This window comes from Mustela putorius, unplaced genomic scaffold (genome assembly GCF_011764305.1).
Source record: "Mustela putorius furo isolate JIRA1106 unplaced genomic scaffold, ASM1176430v1.1 tig00003869_pilon_pilon_pilon, whole genome shotgun sequence".
In the NCBI taxonomy this organism is placed as follows: Eukaryota; Metazoa; Chordata; class Mammalia; order Carnivora; family Mustelidae; genus Mustela; species Mustela putorius.
In genome coordinates, this window is record NW_025422021.1 from 3099653 (window position 1) to 3117334 (window position 17682).

A 17682-nucleotide genomic window follows, 5' to 3' on the forward strand; every position below is an offset into this window, starting at 1 on the left:
AAATCACGTTCATACCGTTAGTTGAAATATAGAATTAAAACCTGGCTTGTTCAGTCCATTGTCACTTCTACCCACCTACTTACACATGTGCTCACTCACACACACACACACACACACACACACACACACCCTGTATTCTGCTTGTTGAGGAAAGTGATGAAAGCGTTAATATAATCATCTTTAAGTACATACAAATGTATAAGGAAAATTGACATTAAAAAAAGTTATTATTTTAAAAATTGTATTGAAAACTCACTTTATGATAAGTTTATCACCTATTTCACCTTTATAACTAAGCTAATAGGTCATATAATCTATGTCATAATTTGGTTTTTTATTTTTATCAAATGCATGTTTTTATTTTCAGGGTCTACTCAAAATGAAATTGAAGTGAATATACTTAGATTCTATTGTTAATATGTGTATTCGTGCTAGATGCCCAAAATACAAAATCCTTATTTTAGACAGAGAGAAGATTTCCAAATGCCAATAAATTGGTTAAATGTTTTCTTGTTTTGCTGTAATTTGTTTTTGTCTTTTAAAGGTTTTTAGTAGTCACTTGTCTTGATCTCTTTTCTTCCTTTTTATCTGGTATTGAAGTCACAGTTCCACCTATGCTTTGAGTACAAGTGATTGGGACACTAACTGCTTTGACTTCAGAATCACTTCTGAGATTAGAAACAAGGACTGTCCCTCCTTTGCAGCTTAAATTATCCATTCTTGGAACTGGGATCTTCCGAAGCACATGGAGACGACTCTAAAATGTAACTCTGTTTCCACTCACCAGCAGCTTGCTGTTACATCAGTTGATCTCTGAGACAGCAGAGCCTAGAAGAAAGTAGATACAGGCAAACCGGCTTTTACCTGAAGGGAAACAAAATGGAGTATTTGTAGAAGGACACTGGCAGCAGCTTGCTGCCAGCTCAGTGTTTGAAGAGGAACCCCAACGGGCAGTGGCAGGAGGGCACCAGTGACAAGGCTCAGCTTCATCAGAAGTGTGCCCTGGCCCTGGTGTCCACTCATAATAATGTCTGGGTTTTAAAGACACGGGTCCTCTGTGCCGTACTGAGGGTTTCAAGACACAAAACCCCCTTAGGAACTGGTCTACCAATTCCTTAAATGCCAAAAACCTTGTTGAGGGCTGAGTTGTAAATGTCCGTGGTGCCTACGATTGAATGTATATTTTCCTGCATGATCATCCATTGTGGTGTTTGTAAGTAGCAAAAAAATGAGCCTGATTTGTTCTCCTTTGTAGAGCCAGGCCGAGGCCCACTACAAAGGAAGTAAACATGCCAAGAAGGTCAAAGCACTAGAGGCAACGAAAAATAAACCCAAAATGGTTTCTTCCAAGGACAGCGCAAAGGCTAATCCCAGCTGCTCCATCACTCCAATCACAGGCAACAGCTCTGACAAATCAGGTCAATGACACTTTTTGTTCTTTACATTCTTTGTGTTTCTCCGGGTCCCCTGCCCCAACCCCGTTCTTCTCTCCTCAGCTGTTGCATGTTACTCTCCATGATTTGTTTTTATAATATTAATATGTTTCCTTCACAGGAAAGGTTATGTGTTTGCACTGAACCTAAGCATTTGATGTTACCATTCCATGTTGTTAAATACATACATTTAAGTATATATGTGTGTATGTGTGTGAATATATATATATAATATATATGTATATATGCATGAAAGTAAGTAGAGGCTACTTGGTCATAATGTGTTTAGACAAAAATCGAGAAATGGATCTAAAATACTGAGTTTATTACCTTTTATTCATTTTATGTTTGTTTTTTGCCGTAGACTTTTCAGTGAAGGAATGCTTAAAGTTGTTTATTAATAGGCATTTTTATATTCTTTTACCACAGTAAAGGCAGGTCAAAATGGTGATGCTTTCTGAAAATGGAATTATTAAATGAATCTGGAAATGTGTTCAGTAATAAAAGATTTTGATTTTTGAAGGTCTATGGAGAGTTCCCCTCAGAACTCTTGAGGGGAGCTTGAGGATTTTATGGAAGTTATTTAAAAAGTTATGAATTGACTAGCAGAAGTGCTTTACATAATTGGAAATGGGCTACTACAGGAAATGCCTCTTAAGAAGAGTCTGTATTTCATAGTCCAATGAATCAGCAGTTTTTCTAAGTAAGTTCAAACTGAATGATTCAGGAAGAAGAGAAAAAAATTCATTTTCTAGCATGTACACCATAAAATTGGATGTTTAGAAGGTTTTCATACTGCCTCTCAGGCCCAGGTTGGATAAATAGATAAGTAATCGTGTTTCAGTAACTAACTGAGGAACCGTGTCTATGAAGGGTGACTAAGAGCATATATCCCTTTCTCAATGTTTGACTCTTTTTGAGGACCTTTGTGTTATTGGAAGCACATGCGTGCCCGCACACACACACAGACACACACTTCTGATTCTCTTCTGTTCTTGAAATCATTGTAGAATTTTAGGAGAAGACTTAAGAATGCTTTCTTGTGGCTCCTCAGGGCTTTGGAGGAGAGCAAACCTACTAGTATTAGAGGAAGTTTCAAAAACCCTGGTAAGACAAAAAGACTATTTGGGAAGGGACAATTATTGATTAGGTCTCAGGAATGGTGGTTCCAACCACCCTGCAGCGTAGGAGTGAGTTAAGCCAAATTTGATAATAAAAACATTTATTCTTGGTTTGATAGAATCACTAAATCATGTTATCTGATGAACAGATAATAAATACTAGATTATTACATCACACTTCTCCCCTTCTAAAGAACAAAGTCTTTTTATGTATATTATCTAATTAATCCTTTACACAGGTCTATCAGATATTAAGGTTTACAAAATGGTAAACCAAGCCGGGGTCCACAGTGCAGGAGTTATTTACTGGAGGTTACCCAGTGTTTGGAAGAATCCATCATCTCCTGACTTCCTGCTTGGTTTCATTTTCTACAGGATATTGTTGCCTCTATGAAACAACACTCTGCCAAAGGTTTTATTACCTGGATTATGCTCCTTAAGCACAGCAGAACTTATGTACAACATGATAAAACAATGGAAGTTAGTGTCACTCCATTCTTTCAGCCTATTTTCTGTCTTGAGCTAATAGCACAGTTGGTAGGTATTGTAAATGTTCCAGTGTTGCTGTTGTGTGTGCTCAGTGTTCCCCTTAGTTATGAATTATTTGGGAACTGGGTTTGTCCAGGGATAGTAGTAAAAGTATTGAGCAGGAAAAAAAATGTTAAAAATGGAAATTAAGAAGAATCAATGAAAGCAGAATCAATGAAAGTATAGAAGACAGTTAACGAGAGAAGGAAAGGGGCGCCTGGGTGTCAGTGGGTTAAGCCTCTGCCTTTGGCTCAGGTCATGGTCTCAGGGTCCTGGGATTGAGCCCCGCATCAGGATCTCTGCTCTGTGGAGAACCTGCTTCCTCCTATCTCTCTGTCTGCCTCTCTGCCTACTTGTGATCTCTGTCTGTCATAAATAAAATCTTTTAAAAAAGAGAGAGAAGGAAAGATGTGGAAGAAGAAAGGAAGTACAAAAAAAAGTCAAAGACTAGGGGATAGACCCAAGGAAAGAGCAATCTAGAAATGGAAAATCAGGGGCCTGGGCCACAATCACAGCTTTTCTCATACCTGCAAGGTACCCAATGAGCATATGTTAAAGTTTAAACAATTCAAAGCATTTATTCCTACCATCAAAAACTAGTTAGGTCTCAATGAAAGAGACTTTCTAAGCACTTGTGTTTGCCTTGTAAGCAATAGGGACACACCAGGCAATGGTATAAACAAGGGAAGAGAATTGAGATCTAGAATGATCCTAGGGGATGAGAGTGGGGAGAGGGGAAAACAAATCTCAACCGCAGAATCTCTTCCTCAATAGCTCTGAGGTGGTCTCTAATCCTGCATTGTCTGCTTCCTCTGCCACTTCTCTATCCACCCCAGAGTACTTGGTGTAATAGTATTGGCTTCACTCACTGTGTCACTGTTGAGACTCGGACCAGAAGTAATGACAACCACCTGTGTTTTGGGGCTAGTTCATTCTCCATGTTTCCTTACTCAAAATCTGTATAAATGATTTGATAATTCATTGGTTGGATCATTCACTTTATTTTTTCCTTTCCCCATGCTTTCCATAAATATTAATACTAATGGAATACACTATTTGTTCTATCATATCAGCAAAGGCAATACCAAAGTTGTCAAAGATGGCACCATTTAAAAATAAAATGTGTTGTGTTTGCTAAATAGATACATATGTTCTTTTGTCACCTTCAAATGAATAAGAATTCCCACATATATGTAGTAGAATTTTCAAGTTGGAAAATTAGAAACCTTGCCCAGATGGGCAATCTGGCCTAAACAATGTGATATGTAACCTATTGCTGACTATCTGTTTCTAAATCCTTAAAAAGCTCCCTCCGCTTTGTCAAAGTTATAGATTTTTTGGAAACTGGTTTTTATTTCGTTTTAAACCCTATTTTAGAGGACTCCTAAGTGGCTCAGTCAGTTAAGCATCTGATTCTTGATCTCAAGGTCATGAGTTCGAGCTCAGCATGGAGCCCACTTAAAACACACACACACACACACACACACACACTCAGAGTCCCTGTCTTAGAAGAACAGAGGACACGAAAACCAGTCCTTTATAAATGGTCTAGGTAGAATGTAGAGATGAAGAAGAGGGAGAAGGGAAGAGGAATAGTGACTGTGGCACTTAATTGACCAAATGTTTTATTTCAGACAACACTGTTCCTAAGGAGTTAGTCAAAAATCAGAGTAACAGTCAGAGTGGAAAACCATGGTTTGCCTAGCATTGGTCTTTCTCTTCTGAAAGAAGAGTTCCTATCAAGTGGTCTTAAGCAGCATTTACATGATTTTTAGACATTTAAATCAAAATGAATGTATTTGTTACTTGATGTCTCAGCCACCAGATTTCAAATATCCAGATTCACAACATCCATATCGTTGACTAATTCAGTTTCCAGTCTCATATTTTAGGAGCAGTAACCTAGCAATAGAGGGCAAATCTTGAGGGAACAGAAATAGCCAGAATTAATTTAATTAAGGGAGGGACCTTCTAGGAGGGCAGCATCCTGGGATTCACCAAATAGCAGTCAAGGAGAAGTGTTATTTCAGAGTATCCAGCAAGGAACATGGTACCCACAGATGATCTCTGCCTCTTCCTCAAGAGCACAGATTATTTATTCTAAGAAGTGGCAGCTTCTTTTTTTTAATTTTATGATCCATTTGGAGATACCATGGGGCTCACATTGTAGCTGGATCTGTGTAATCCAGATAGATTTGTTAGAATGGAGCTATCAGATATAAATATTTCAGGGAATTGTGGCAAGCTTTCCTTTTTTTTCCTCTCAGATCAGTAAACAAAATTAGTTTAAACAATAATAGTTTGTATTTCATTGATTGTAAGAAGTTCTGACCACGTGATTGAAAAAAAATTAAATATGCTTCATTAAAGGCAGTTAAAAATAGTTGTCCCTGGGGTGCCTGGGTGGCTCAGTGGGTTAAAGCCTCTGCCTTCGGCTCAGGTCATGATCCCAGGGTCCTGGAATCGAGCCCCGTATCAGGCTCCCTCCTTGGTGGGGAGCCTGCTTCCTCCTCTCTCTCTCTCTCTCTGCCTGCCTCCCTGCCTACTTGTGATCTCTCTCTGTCAAATAAATAAATAAAATCTTTGAAAAAAAATAAAAAAATAATTGTCCCATTCACCTTTTAGAAGTTGGTGTAGAATTAGATGTAAAATGCGAAGAAATGGTTTCATGGTCTCCCAGGATCCATCCCAACTTCTAATGATGCATCAGTGGGAGTTCAAAACATGGTAGGAGGGAGGAGAAATGTGCTTTAGGAGAATTAGGGTCAAAACACAGCAAGCATTAAACAGCTTCAGGAAGATGGCTGGAACGTATTAGCCAGACACTCAACCCAAATTTCTCCCTGGAGTTCAAGTGTCATAATGCCATATGACAGTACACTTTCCTGTGATAATATGTCCTATACATCAAGTGGAATGCTCTTTGTGACAGCATTTGACCCCTCGTAACGGGTTCAGAAAAGCCCAGAGCCTTCAAAAAGCCTTATTCTTGAAAATAATAAAATATTTTTATAATCAACCTAATGATAAAATATTATGGTAGTCAACCTAATGGTCCATATGTCTAGTCTTAACACTAGATTTTTTTTAATTAATTAGATATCAAATGGGGAAAATCCATTTCTAGTTCAAAGTATGTAAAGCTATTTAGAACTAAACAGCTTTTAATCAGTTGCTGTCTAACCAGATGAAAGCAGATGGAATGATTCAAAACACTATAGATGTATTTATAAATGCAATTAAGAGCAAAGATAATGAAACCAGCATGTTCTGCTTGAAATATAACAATAGGAACACCTTAAATTTGTTCAATTTATAAAATCCAGTCACATATGTGTTTTTGCATGAACCTCTCCATATCCCTTTGACTGTTAGGGCAGAAATTAGTATCCATCTTTCATTCACTCATGCAACAAACTTTATATCCATTTATCTACTCAGGAAATATTTGTTTTCTATACTAAATGATGTAGTGTATTGCCAGATACTAGGGTGCGACAGTGAACACAAAAACATTTTCTTGCCCTCAAAGAGCTTCCAACCTATTGTGTGTGTATTTGTTAATGTGTTGGATATTAGGGCTACAAAGAAAAATAATATATGGTTACCACCTTCAAGCTGCTCCCCAAAATATCGTAATGATGAGGAACCTGGGTCAAGGAAACGCGAATTAGTTCACATAAGGTCACACCATTCATATCCCAATAAAGTCAGGACTTCCTGACCCACACATATGTCATTACTCCCATTACTTCTAAACTTTTCTTCCTTAGGAATAAATACAAGTGTCCCAGTGGGCAAAGTCAGAAATCACGAAACCACTTTTTAAAAGAATTAGTGAGTAGGACCATACATTACTTTAGGTAGAATTCTTATTTAAATTCCAGCTGTTAACGTACAGTCTAATATTAGTTTCAGGTGTAGAACCTAGCGATTCATCACCCACGCACAACACCCAAGGCTCATCACAAGTGCCCCCCTTAATACCCAGCACCTGTTTAACCCAATCCTCCTGCTCACCTCCATGGATTACTTTTAAATTACTTGCTGACTGTTGATACTTTTCAGGAGAAACTATGAAACTAAAAGAAGCATTAAGGCTTTGTTTTATTAAGAATCCTTATTTCCTATGCAGTATATTGTCTGTAGCATTTAACTGCAACAGAACAAAGCTTTAGACATTACAGATCTTTTCCAGGGCAAGTTTGAATGAAAATACTCATTTTGGGTAAATGACAAATGTTCTCAAAACTAGTCTGACAATTACAGAGCCAAATATCCTTGCTGAAATAGAGGAGAACACTAGGGAGGGCATCCCCAATATGGCAGAAACCTTGAACTGCCCTCTAAAGGGTCCAGCTGGCTTGTCCTGAAGTCTGTCCACAGCTTCAATAGCATTTGGAATCATTCCATCTAAAATATTCCCACTGGGGGGGGGGGGGCTGGGTGGCTCAGTGGGTTAAAGCCTCTGCCTTCGGCTCAGGTCATGATCCCAGCATGCTGGGATCGAGCCCCCCATTGGGCTCTCTGCTCAGCAGGGAGCCCACTTCCCCTTCTCTCTCTCTGCCTGCCTCTCTGCCTACTTGTGTACTCTGTCAAATAAATAAAATTTAAAAATAAAATATTCCCACTGGGGATAGGGAAATTGTTTTATGTAGCCCATACCCATGATTGTACCATGGGAGCTTTTTGTCAGAAACGACAAAAGAAGGAAGGAAAAGGGATAGCATACCTCAGAACAGCTCATTTTCGTTTCCAGCCATATTGTGCTTCTGCGTTGTGGCAATTCCACGGGCATGAACCAGAAGTAGTTATCAACTAGTAGATTAGTATGATTTACCTGGCAAAGCTGTAGGTCAGTTTTTTCTGGTTACCCTATTGCTTTATGAAAGTGTATTTTCAATTTTGTCAAAGACTCTTTCTGCCAGGGATACAAATGGAGAGACCCTTGGCTCGTCATTTTTATGGGTTCCCCTGTGTGTTTCATAGTTTTTATGTGTTGTTACAAATGGGGCCAAGTTTTCCAAATGACAACTTCTCATTTCCGCTGACTGCCACAGGACTCCATCGATTAACCAGCAAGCTCTTTGTAACTGCCTCTTCCCCTTTCTGTCTCTGGCAACAAGACCTTGTGCTGTTGACTTGAAGAAAATGATAGTGCTCTGCTTTGGCAGCATCTGTCATTTATAGACAAGTGCCATCATAAATTTGGCATACATCTATCCAAATCCAGGAGGCCGAGATTTAGTATCCCTCATAAAATAATAGATTAACTATATTTATGACAAACATCTTAAGTCTGAAATTCTGGGGTACAATCATGTAGAACATAAATTGAGTCCCATCTGTCTAAAAAGAACAGACCATTATACTAAGGCTCATATTTTCATGAAATGTACATATATCATTAAGACTTTCAAAGTCAATTGAAAAATGGAATCTGCCTCCATCTTTGCCCATCCACCTTGAATTTGACAACAGCATCCTGCCAGGCAAGGCTAAAGGTTCTTAGATAGTTAAGTGTTTGTCAGACTCAGGAAGCCAACTTCTGAAACTTGTGAGGATTTTATATTGCTTCAAAATAAGACTGAGCATTTATTGTTAATTTCTCCACTTCTGAAAACTATTTCCATAGCATCACTCTAAGAAAATGAACCAAAAGTTGAGACTCACTTCTGACCTGCTGAGGATCCATTAACTTATAATTTACTAGGGATATGTTATAAAACATTCCAAAAAGCAAAACCTCAACTATCTCCTCGTTAAGGCTTATAACACTATTGGAAGATTTTCTCATCTTCAGACGTATTTTAACTGGTATTCATCTCTTTTGATTACATTTATTTACAACCTTTCTGCATTGACAGGATATGGGAATATAAGAGGATTTTGTATGTACATCGAGTAATTTTGTAAATGCACCACCAAAAATGCCCCCTGAGGTTTTAACAAAGGTTATTACAAATATTTTATGACATCCCACTTATTTGCTTCAGGAAGAATTCTCTGACAGTGAAATATTTTTTGAGATGGGTGGATGACCAAATAGAATCACACAGTAAATATTTGTAGATTCTGTGTTCAAGGCACTGATACTAAGCACTTTGGGGAATTTCAGCTCAATTCTCACTGTACCCCACAAATTTGGCTTTATGGTATAAAACTTAAAGTGTTTTTCATAGAAACATTTATAAAATATTTTCCCCTTCTCTGATTTTTTGCTCCGAGAATCAGGCTCACTGTTGTGGATACTGGACATAATATCACACATTAATAGTATGATGCCCTCGTTTTTATAGGCCAGTTCTATTCAGTAAAATATTCTGCAGTGATGAAAACGGTCTGTAATATGTGCTATCTAACATGAGTACCATGAGCCACACGTAGCTGTTCAGCACTTGATACGTGGTTTGTGCTACTGAGAAACTGAATATTTAATTTTATTTAATTTTAAGTACTACACATGGCTACTGAATTGGACAGCACAACTGCAGACTGTGGCACTCTTTGCTCTTTAAGTAGCCATGACTCCAGAGAAGGCATTATGTTCTCTGAGCCTGTTTTCTCATATGTAAACTGGGAATAATGCTCTCCCAGCGTCATAGTGGTGTTTTGTGGATCAAATGAAAAGATTTTGCAAGCACTTGGCAGAATGTAAAGCATAATAAAAATGCCCGTTATGGATGTTCTTACAGTTTTGGGGTTTTCCTTTTTGTGCAGTTAGCCCTTCTTGCTGCCATCCATGAAAGGCGACAGGTGCCCCCTTCTTGGGCAGCTATCACTGTCCTTCTTTGTGCTGCACCTATTACAGTCTGTTCTAGAAAAACAGATCCAATCTTACTAGAATCAGATGCAAAAAATTATCTTAACACCCTTACTACTAATAATTAACATGTAACTGAATGATTATTGTGTGCCCAAGGCTAATATACTAAATATCCTATAGATGCTAACTTACATAATGATATAGTCCTCTGACGGATACTAGAAGGTAAGGGGAAATGGTGGCTTAGAGTTGCTCAGAGAGAAGGTAGCTTCCAGCCCAGATTCTCTGCCAGGCAGCCCCAGTTCACTACCATGCTCTGCCACCTTTGGATGAGGGTGTATAACTTTAACTGCACTGCTTCCTTAAGGTTATTTGATATTTTTTTCACTAAGTGACACTTCTAGACGTCTGACACCTCAGAAAGGTTGTGTGATTTCTATTCCCACCATCTTTTACAACGGGTTTTATTTTTGAGAAATCAAGTTTTGAGTTTCTTTGAATGAGGACATACTAACCAGGGTATGATTTTTGAGTGTCATTTACCCACCTTGTACATATAACATAGTAAAAAGAGCATGAGCTTGAAGTTCAGACATATTAGCTCCCCTTCTCACTTTCCAGATAACCTTAATCAAATCATGTTCACCAACCTGTTTCCCCACCTGTTAGATAGGACGGCTAAGACCTACCTCGTGGAATTGTCAGGATTAATGAACCAATAATGGCAACCTCAGTGCCTATCACATACGAGATACTCAATAAATGCTAGCCATAAAAAATACAACCATTATTCAAAGAAATGTCCCAACTCTGCCCTTTTGATTCCATGATCATTCCATGCCTTGCCTCCATGCAACAGTGACCTGTACTCCATTCCTTTTTATGTACTTGTTCTTTTATCTCATAGTAATTATTTACACTGCATTTTCCTTCCAGACATTAAGACTTGATGAGCGTGACTCTCCCAGTGGGACATGTAAAGTTGTAGCGGGACCTTCTTGATCTTCCTCACATTTCTATAAATGGAGGAAAAGTCTTTTCTTTTTACTCATTCTCCCACTGGTTAATGTATCTCATCTTCTCTGGCCTCCACAGCTCCCGGTATTTCATCCTGCATGTGGCTGTCACATAGATAGCATATATTAAATTAATACCATCCAGAAGAATCTCATGGGGAAGCTGTAGCACCTTCTCTAGTATGTGGACAGGGCAAGCGGACACTGGTTAGCTCTTTTTCCTTTGTCTTCTGTAAGATGGCTACCCCACCTCATAGGTCGGCAGTCTGCACTATACATAAACACGGTACTGAAAGAAAGGATATCCCAACCCATCTCCATTTGTGGAGGGAGGAATCTGGGTGCTACCTATAGAGAAGCAGCCCCGCCTGGAGCCAGGGTTGGCTACTGAGCAGGAGAGGGAGAGTGTGATCAGAATAAGAAACATGCTCCTGCCTGACAAGTCCTTGCCAGCATTTATGTCAGTAAATGAGAAACTTGTCAGCTCAAACATTTTATTCCTGGCCTCTTGCAAAAAATTTTCTTAGTGTACAATTTTTTAAAATAATTTTTGTATGCTATTAACTAGTTAGCCTCTAGAAAATATGTGCTTTGTTTTCCTTCAAATGTGAAAAGACATAAATATTAGACTTTCTTGTCATAATAGAAATTATTTTATTCTTTGCTGGCAAATATTTGAACTTCTGTCATAGTTTTATGATTTTTTTTACTCATTAATCTAGCAAAATGGTCATATTTAAGTTAAAACAGTTTGTCTTTTGGTTCTCTGCTATTAAAGAAAATATTTTTACTAAGTGGGAAATTAAGGTATCACATTTTGAGTTAAGGAAAAATTATTTATTTTATTCTTTCAACAAAAATTTTATCCAGTCCTTTGGTTAATCCATAAGATTAAATATCCAATAAAAGTTTTTTTGGTGGGAGCCTGCATGGCTCAGTTGGTTGAGTGACTGCCTTCGGCTCAGGTCATGATCCCGGACTTCTAGGATCGAGTCCCCCCATCGGGCTCCCAGCTCCTTGGGGAGTCCGCTTCTCCCTCTGACCTTCTCCCCTCTCAGGCTTTCTCTTATTCATTCTCTCTCAAATAAATAAAGAAAATATTTTTTTAAAAAAAAGTTTTTTTGAGTATTTTGAAAAACCACTAGTAGATATCTGTTTATGTTACTTATGGCACTTTAAATTGAGAGAATCCTTTTAGAAAGCAATGTCACAGTAAATTTAAAATACATAAAAATGTTCATTCCATTAGACCTGTAAATTCCTGTTCCTATAACTTATACTAATGAAATAATCCTAAATACAAAGTAAAAAAAATAAAATGTTACATTTGAAAATGCCTACTGTAGCAGTATTTTTATTAATGAAAAGTAGAAACAAGACGATCAGTATCAGGGAAGTTATTTCGATAAAGTACTTACACTCACTACAGTATTATGCAGCCTTAAAGTAAATGAAAGCAACATGAAAATGCAGGTAATACACTAGATCAAAAGTTAGAAAATGGTTTGTTCATGCATGTATTTATTTGCATGTATTTATTAAGCCCCCACGGAATACAGTGCACTATGCTAGGCACTAGGTATGTGATAGTGAATCAAGCAGACTTGGGCTGTGCCCTCCTGAGAGCATACAGTCTGGAAGAGCAAATGTTGAACAAATAATGACAAGCTAAATGCAAAGAGAGGGGCGCTGAGCTTGTCCACGGAGAGGAAGTCCTAGGCAGAGGATTTAAACTCCCTCTGCCTGATGGGAAAGAAGGTAGCCTTGCAAACAGGGGCCCCGGTTTCAGAAAGGAAAGAGGAATTCATCAGAAGGACCAGTATGCCACAGGACTTAGATGTGAGAGACAGCCTAGTTTAAATACCTGAAGCACTGAGAGGACTCTTGGGAACAAGGAAGGGAATTTAGGGTGTTGGTAAAAACGTCGTTGAAATGATGGCTAGGAACAGAAAGAAGGCAGCATGAAGTGATGGGCATAAACACAGAGGTTCTTAACCTGTCTGGTGCCATGGATCCCTGTGGTCTGGACTCTTCCAGTGACTTGAGGAGTTTATTGTATGTCTCAGGGCAGGATGGAAAAGAACTTTGTAGCTGAAAGGCCCCATGTCACAGTATTCCTAAGGGATCTAGATGATGAGAACCTCTAGATGAACCCCTTTGGTTGCCCAGGTCTCTTGAATTAACATTAGTTTTAATGTTAGAAGGAGACTGTCTATGGTCAACAGACTTTCTCCTGCAACTGATAGGCCATAAGTAGAAAGTTGGCCTTGACAATTTCATAACAAAGCAGCAGATTGAATTTGGGCACAAATGCTAGATTCAAAATGTAAAAGTATGATTGGCTTTTAGCAGTGTATTTTTAAAAGGACTGGTAGCTTTCTTACACTTGGGCAGTCTAGCCCCTGAAAGTCAGCTGTCTCCTTAGGACAGACAGTATCCCGATAATCCTTCAAGAGTGGCCGCCCACAGTCGTCTCCCTGGAGCAGCCTGAGGCAATGAGCTCATTTGAAGAAAGTAATTTTTTAAAAGAATTTTTCTCTATTAAATAAAGATACATTTTTTAAGATGAAAAAAGACCCTGTGTCCTCAATACCTCTCAAGCTGACCTTTCCCTTGTCTAATCAGTCTACCTGGAGCTTCAAGCTAACCCCTAAATTCTGCATCTAGAGAGGGAAGAGGTGGGAGGAGCAGAATTCACATGTTTTTCCTCATACCTTGCGAACCAATGTTTCCCCTGTAAAGGGCCATTCATTTAGAAGGAAAAGAACTTGCTTCTCATTCTACCTCGAAAATTAGTTTTTACTCTTAGTCCTGGCTTTTGAATCATTACTGGACCTACTCCCTGAGGGACTTGATTTGAGTGACAGGAGTTACTTATTCTATTTTCCATAATAAAGCTGCCTCAGAAAGAGCTGTTTCACATCTCTCAGTGACAAATCGGAAAGGGGGCAATTTTTCAACCTGAAGAAGTTGAAATATGATTTCTCTATTGTACAAGTCAAATGGCTGGAAAACTACACAAAATAGGAGAAAGCTGTTCATTAGTTTCCAGCTCTAGCAAACAAGCCCTCTTTTGTGCTTCCTTAGAAAAGTGACATGTTCACTAGACTCCGTGCCAGCTCATTGATATAGAGTGTGGGCTGCCAGCTTTTAACAGGGAGATACTTGGAGATGCCACTGTTTTATATCTGAGTGTGGGACTGGCAGGTTCTGCTCCCCAACAAAGTGGCATGAAGGACGACAGGGCAGTTGTCATGCAGAGCTAGGCAATGACTGTCATTTCATTGGACCACAAAATCACTGCAGGGTGCAGCCCAGTGGCCAGACCCCAACTGACACAGGCTTTCAAAAGGAAAGAGTGGGATATCCTAACTCAGGATCTCAGTCTGGCAAAAGACAGTACAGGGACTATTTTGAACTTAGAAAATTGGTCTCCTGACTTTCATGGGTCCTAAGTTACATCAAATAAATAAGCTTTTGTTTTTGTTTTTTTAAAGTAAGGATCTAGAGGGGTGCCTGTGTGGCTCAGTCAGTTAAGCGTCTGCATTTGGCTCAGGCCATGATCCCAGGGTCCTGGGATCGAGCCCCGCATCTGGTGGGCTCTGCTTAGCAGGGAGCCTGCTTCTCCTTCTTCCTCCCTTTGCCACCTCCCTCCCCCGCTTGTGCTCGCTCTCGCTCTCTCTCTCTGTCAAATAAATAAATAAAATCTTTCAAAAAATAATAAAATAAGAATATATAGATTCTGATTCAACGTAGAGTCAATTTTATAGACAATTTTCCCTGATTCCAGGATTAGTCTAAAGGCCAAGATATGAAAATCAGTCATAAACATAGTTAATTAGGAATTAGCAAGCTTCACAGTGATCCACCGTGTTTGAAGAGGCAGAGTTTCCGGGCTTTAGCTGGAGGCATGTAGCCTTAGGTGGGAAGGGCCCCACCAGCCACAGCTGACCCAGTGAATAATATTTGAGTGCTCTGAGAATTCTTAAAACTAACTTTAGTTTCTGTGTCTTTTCTTGGCTACTTGTGTCTCTGGGCTTGTATTGATATGACAGACAGTACTCTGTTTTGTTTTCCATGTCTGCAAAATGACATAAGCCATATAGGGAATGCTTTCTGTTTCCAAAGGTTGTTTGGCTGTTTATCCTCCAAGTGAGGCATTGAGATCAGACACTTTCCAACAAAGAAGTTCTGTGACTAATAAAGCAAGTCAACCAACTTAGTAGGTGTTGTAAGATAAACCAGTCTGCATTATGCTGGGTAATGCTTGGGGACATCTGGAGTTAGATCAAATCTAAATGAGGAAATCTACTTGGAAGTAGCTAAATGGTGCTAGGGCCTTAGGGATCTGAGTAGGCTATGAGTAGTATCATCACTAAGATACAAAGCCTGCAAAATATCACCTTTAGTAATGGACATCTATTACCTAAAACGGTGGAGAAAATGAAATAATGGCATAATCATAGTACTTGGGATTTCTTAAAGAATATTATTGCATAAATATATCAATCATGTAACTGTTGATAATTCAGATGAATGTATTGAGACGTTATTTGTTAATGACTGCTTACAACATTGCTGAAATGGGTTGTTAGCTACAAACTTAAGGCCCACAGTGTTGCTATGAATGAAACCTTGCCATGAGAACAGGATATCAGTTTACTTGCAAAGAGGATAGGCTATACTTTGATTCTCTTTTGTTTTCACAGGTGCTTTAGATTTTTCTGGCATAGGTACAGACTTATTGTTTCTGTGTAAGCTTATGTAGGATTCCTAATAAAGAAGATAGTAAAATCTATAGATTTGTTCATTTTATCAAATCAAAATATTGGACCTGACACAATGTACCTGTTGTTATGACTCTGCCCTAGTACATGTCAAGGAGACCCATTCTTAAGAGAATTATTTCAACTTCAAATGACATTAAATATTGATTGCTTATATGTATCTTCAACAACGATACAAGTATTTTACATAATCAACAACAGAAATGTCTGTTCTCTCTATATTTACTTCACTTTATGATTTAGCCATTAACAGTGAATTTCTGGTATTTTTACTTGTGAGGCTAAAAGGGATTGCATTGAATTGAACATTCCTTATTTCAACATACTAATTGCCCACTAATTGCTTTCTGTACATTGGGCACAAAGATGAATTAGGACATTGTTGCAGGACTGAAGAATCTCTCTATCTTGGTAATAACTGTAACTGTGGAAAAATTATAGTTAATGCAAGATCAAAATATAATTATATGAAAAGGATTATGAGAACATAGGCAAGGAAAGGAGGGAGGAAGTGAGCTTGGGGACTAGAAGTTGCAAGATCTAGAAAGAAGTTTAATGGCAATCCACAAAGGATGAGGGCCTGAAATAAGGCAGTGGCACATAATAGATGCTAAAGAAATGTGTGCTGGATAAAGAGTGAATAAGGCTGATAGAAGAAATATTTAGAAGATAGTATCAATAAACTTAGGTCATTCGTTAAACATAGAGGGTAAGAGAAGGAAGAATTTAAGAGTCATTGCTGACAGTTCTGATGTATAACTAGTAATGTCATTGATTGATAAGGGGACTACTTGGTATGGCCCCTTGGTGGAGATCATTCATTTAGTGTCAGGCAGGTTGAGTTTGAAATACCCATGGAACATCTAAAATAGATGCCCCACAGACTCAGGGGGAAAGGATCTTGAACTTCCTGTGAGGAAGGTGGAAATTTCACCTACAGATTTAGGAATCTATGTCAATGTGGTAGAAGTTATTAGAGTGAATTAGATCATATGACATCCAAAAGAGGGTAAGGGCGCCATCTTGAGGAATGCCAACACTAAGCAAAAGAATAGGAGCTGATGAAGAGGACTGTGGTTGACGTTGAAGGAGAACCAGGCAAGGCCAGTGTCTGTGGACATCTAGAGGGAAAAGCACTTCAAGAAGGAATTTGGGGCCAATACAAGAGAAGAATGAAGAGAGACCATTGGTTTTTTTAGGTGGGTAAGGATAAACAGGAAGAAAGGAAGTAGAAGACCCACTTCACATGGCCACTTCATGTTCTGCATCAAAGGGAAGATAGGTGGAAGATTCCAGGAATGAACCAAGTCAGCGGATGACTTTTGGCACACGGGAATCTCAGCATTTTGTAAACAGAAAGAACCCAGTAGGAAAAAAGTAGCCAGAACTATAGGAAATAGAGAAAAAGTGTAAAAGATAGACAGATGGAAACATACACCTTTTCCTCAGAGAAGTAAAGAAAATAGAGGCAAATGGAAGAAAAGGTAACATCAGGGACAAACTCATCCAGCTTCCTCATTGCTGTAAGAAACAATATACCAGACGTTTGCTAATGAGGGGCTGGTAACATTGGTAGGCAACTTAAGAAGAAGGACAAATTTTCCATGGGAGGCTGACTGACTGTGTTTATTCCCCTTATAGAATCACTCTTTTCCTCTTTGTTTGTCTTATTTATTGACCCGTTCTTCAGCTATATAAGTTTTCACTATATATGTTTCTAATTTAAGCAAATCTAATCTGTAAGATTATAAAATTTTAAAATAAGGATATGTGGTTATTGCATTGCCAAGAGAGCCATGCTTTCAAAAAGTTCTTTAAAAATGGGGAAAGAGGGAAACAAACCATAAGAGACGGTTAACAATAGCAAACAAACTGAGGGTGGCTACAGGGAGGTGGCTGGGGATGAACTAGATGGGTGATGGGGATTCAGGAGGGCACTTGTGATGAGCACTGGGTGTTGTTTGTAAGTGATGAATCAGTGATTTCTACTCCAGAAACCAATATTGCACTGTATGTTAATTAAGTAAAATT

General features: G+C 38.7%; 1 protein-coding gene across 12 annotated transcripts in view; it reads left to right on the forward strand.

The window, feature by feature from the left end:
- The window catches only part of ZNF385B (zinc finger protein 385B), a 417541-nt gene that overhangs the window by 380385 nt on the left and 19474 nt on the right, over nt 1-17682 (forward strand). For all 12 annotated transcript variants that reach the window (XM_045066763.1, XM_045066764.1, XM_045066765.1 and 9 more), the window contains one exon: nt 1256-1418. In XM_045066763.1, coding sequence (XP_044922698.1) covers nt 1256-1418 — 163 coding nt within the window. The remainder of the gene's footprint in view (nt 1-1255; nt 1419-17682) is intronic.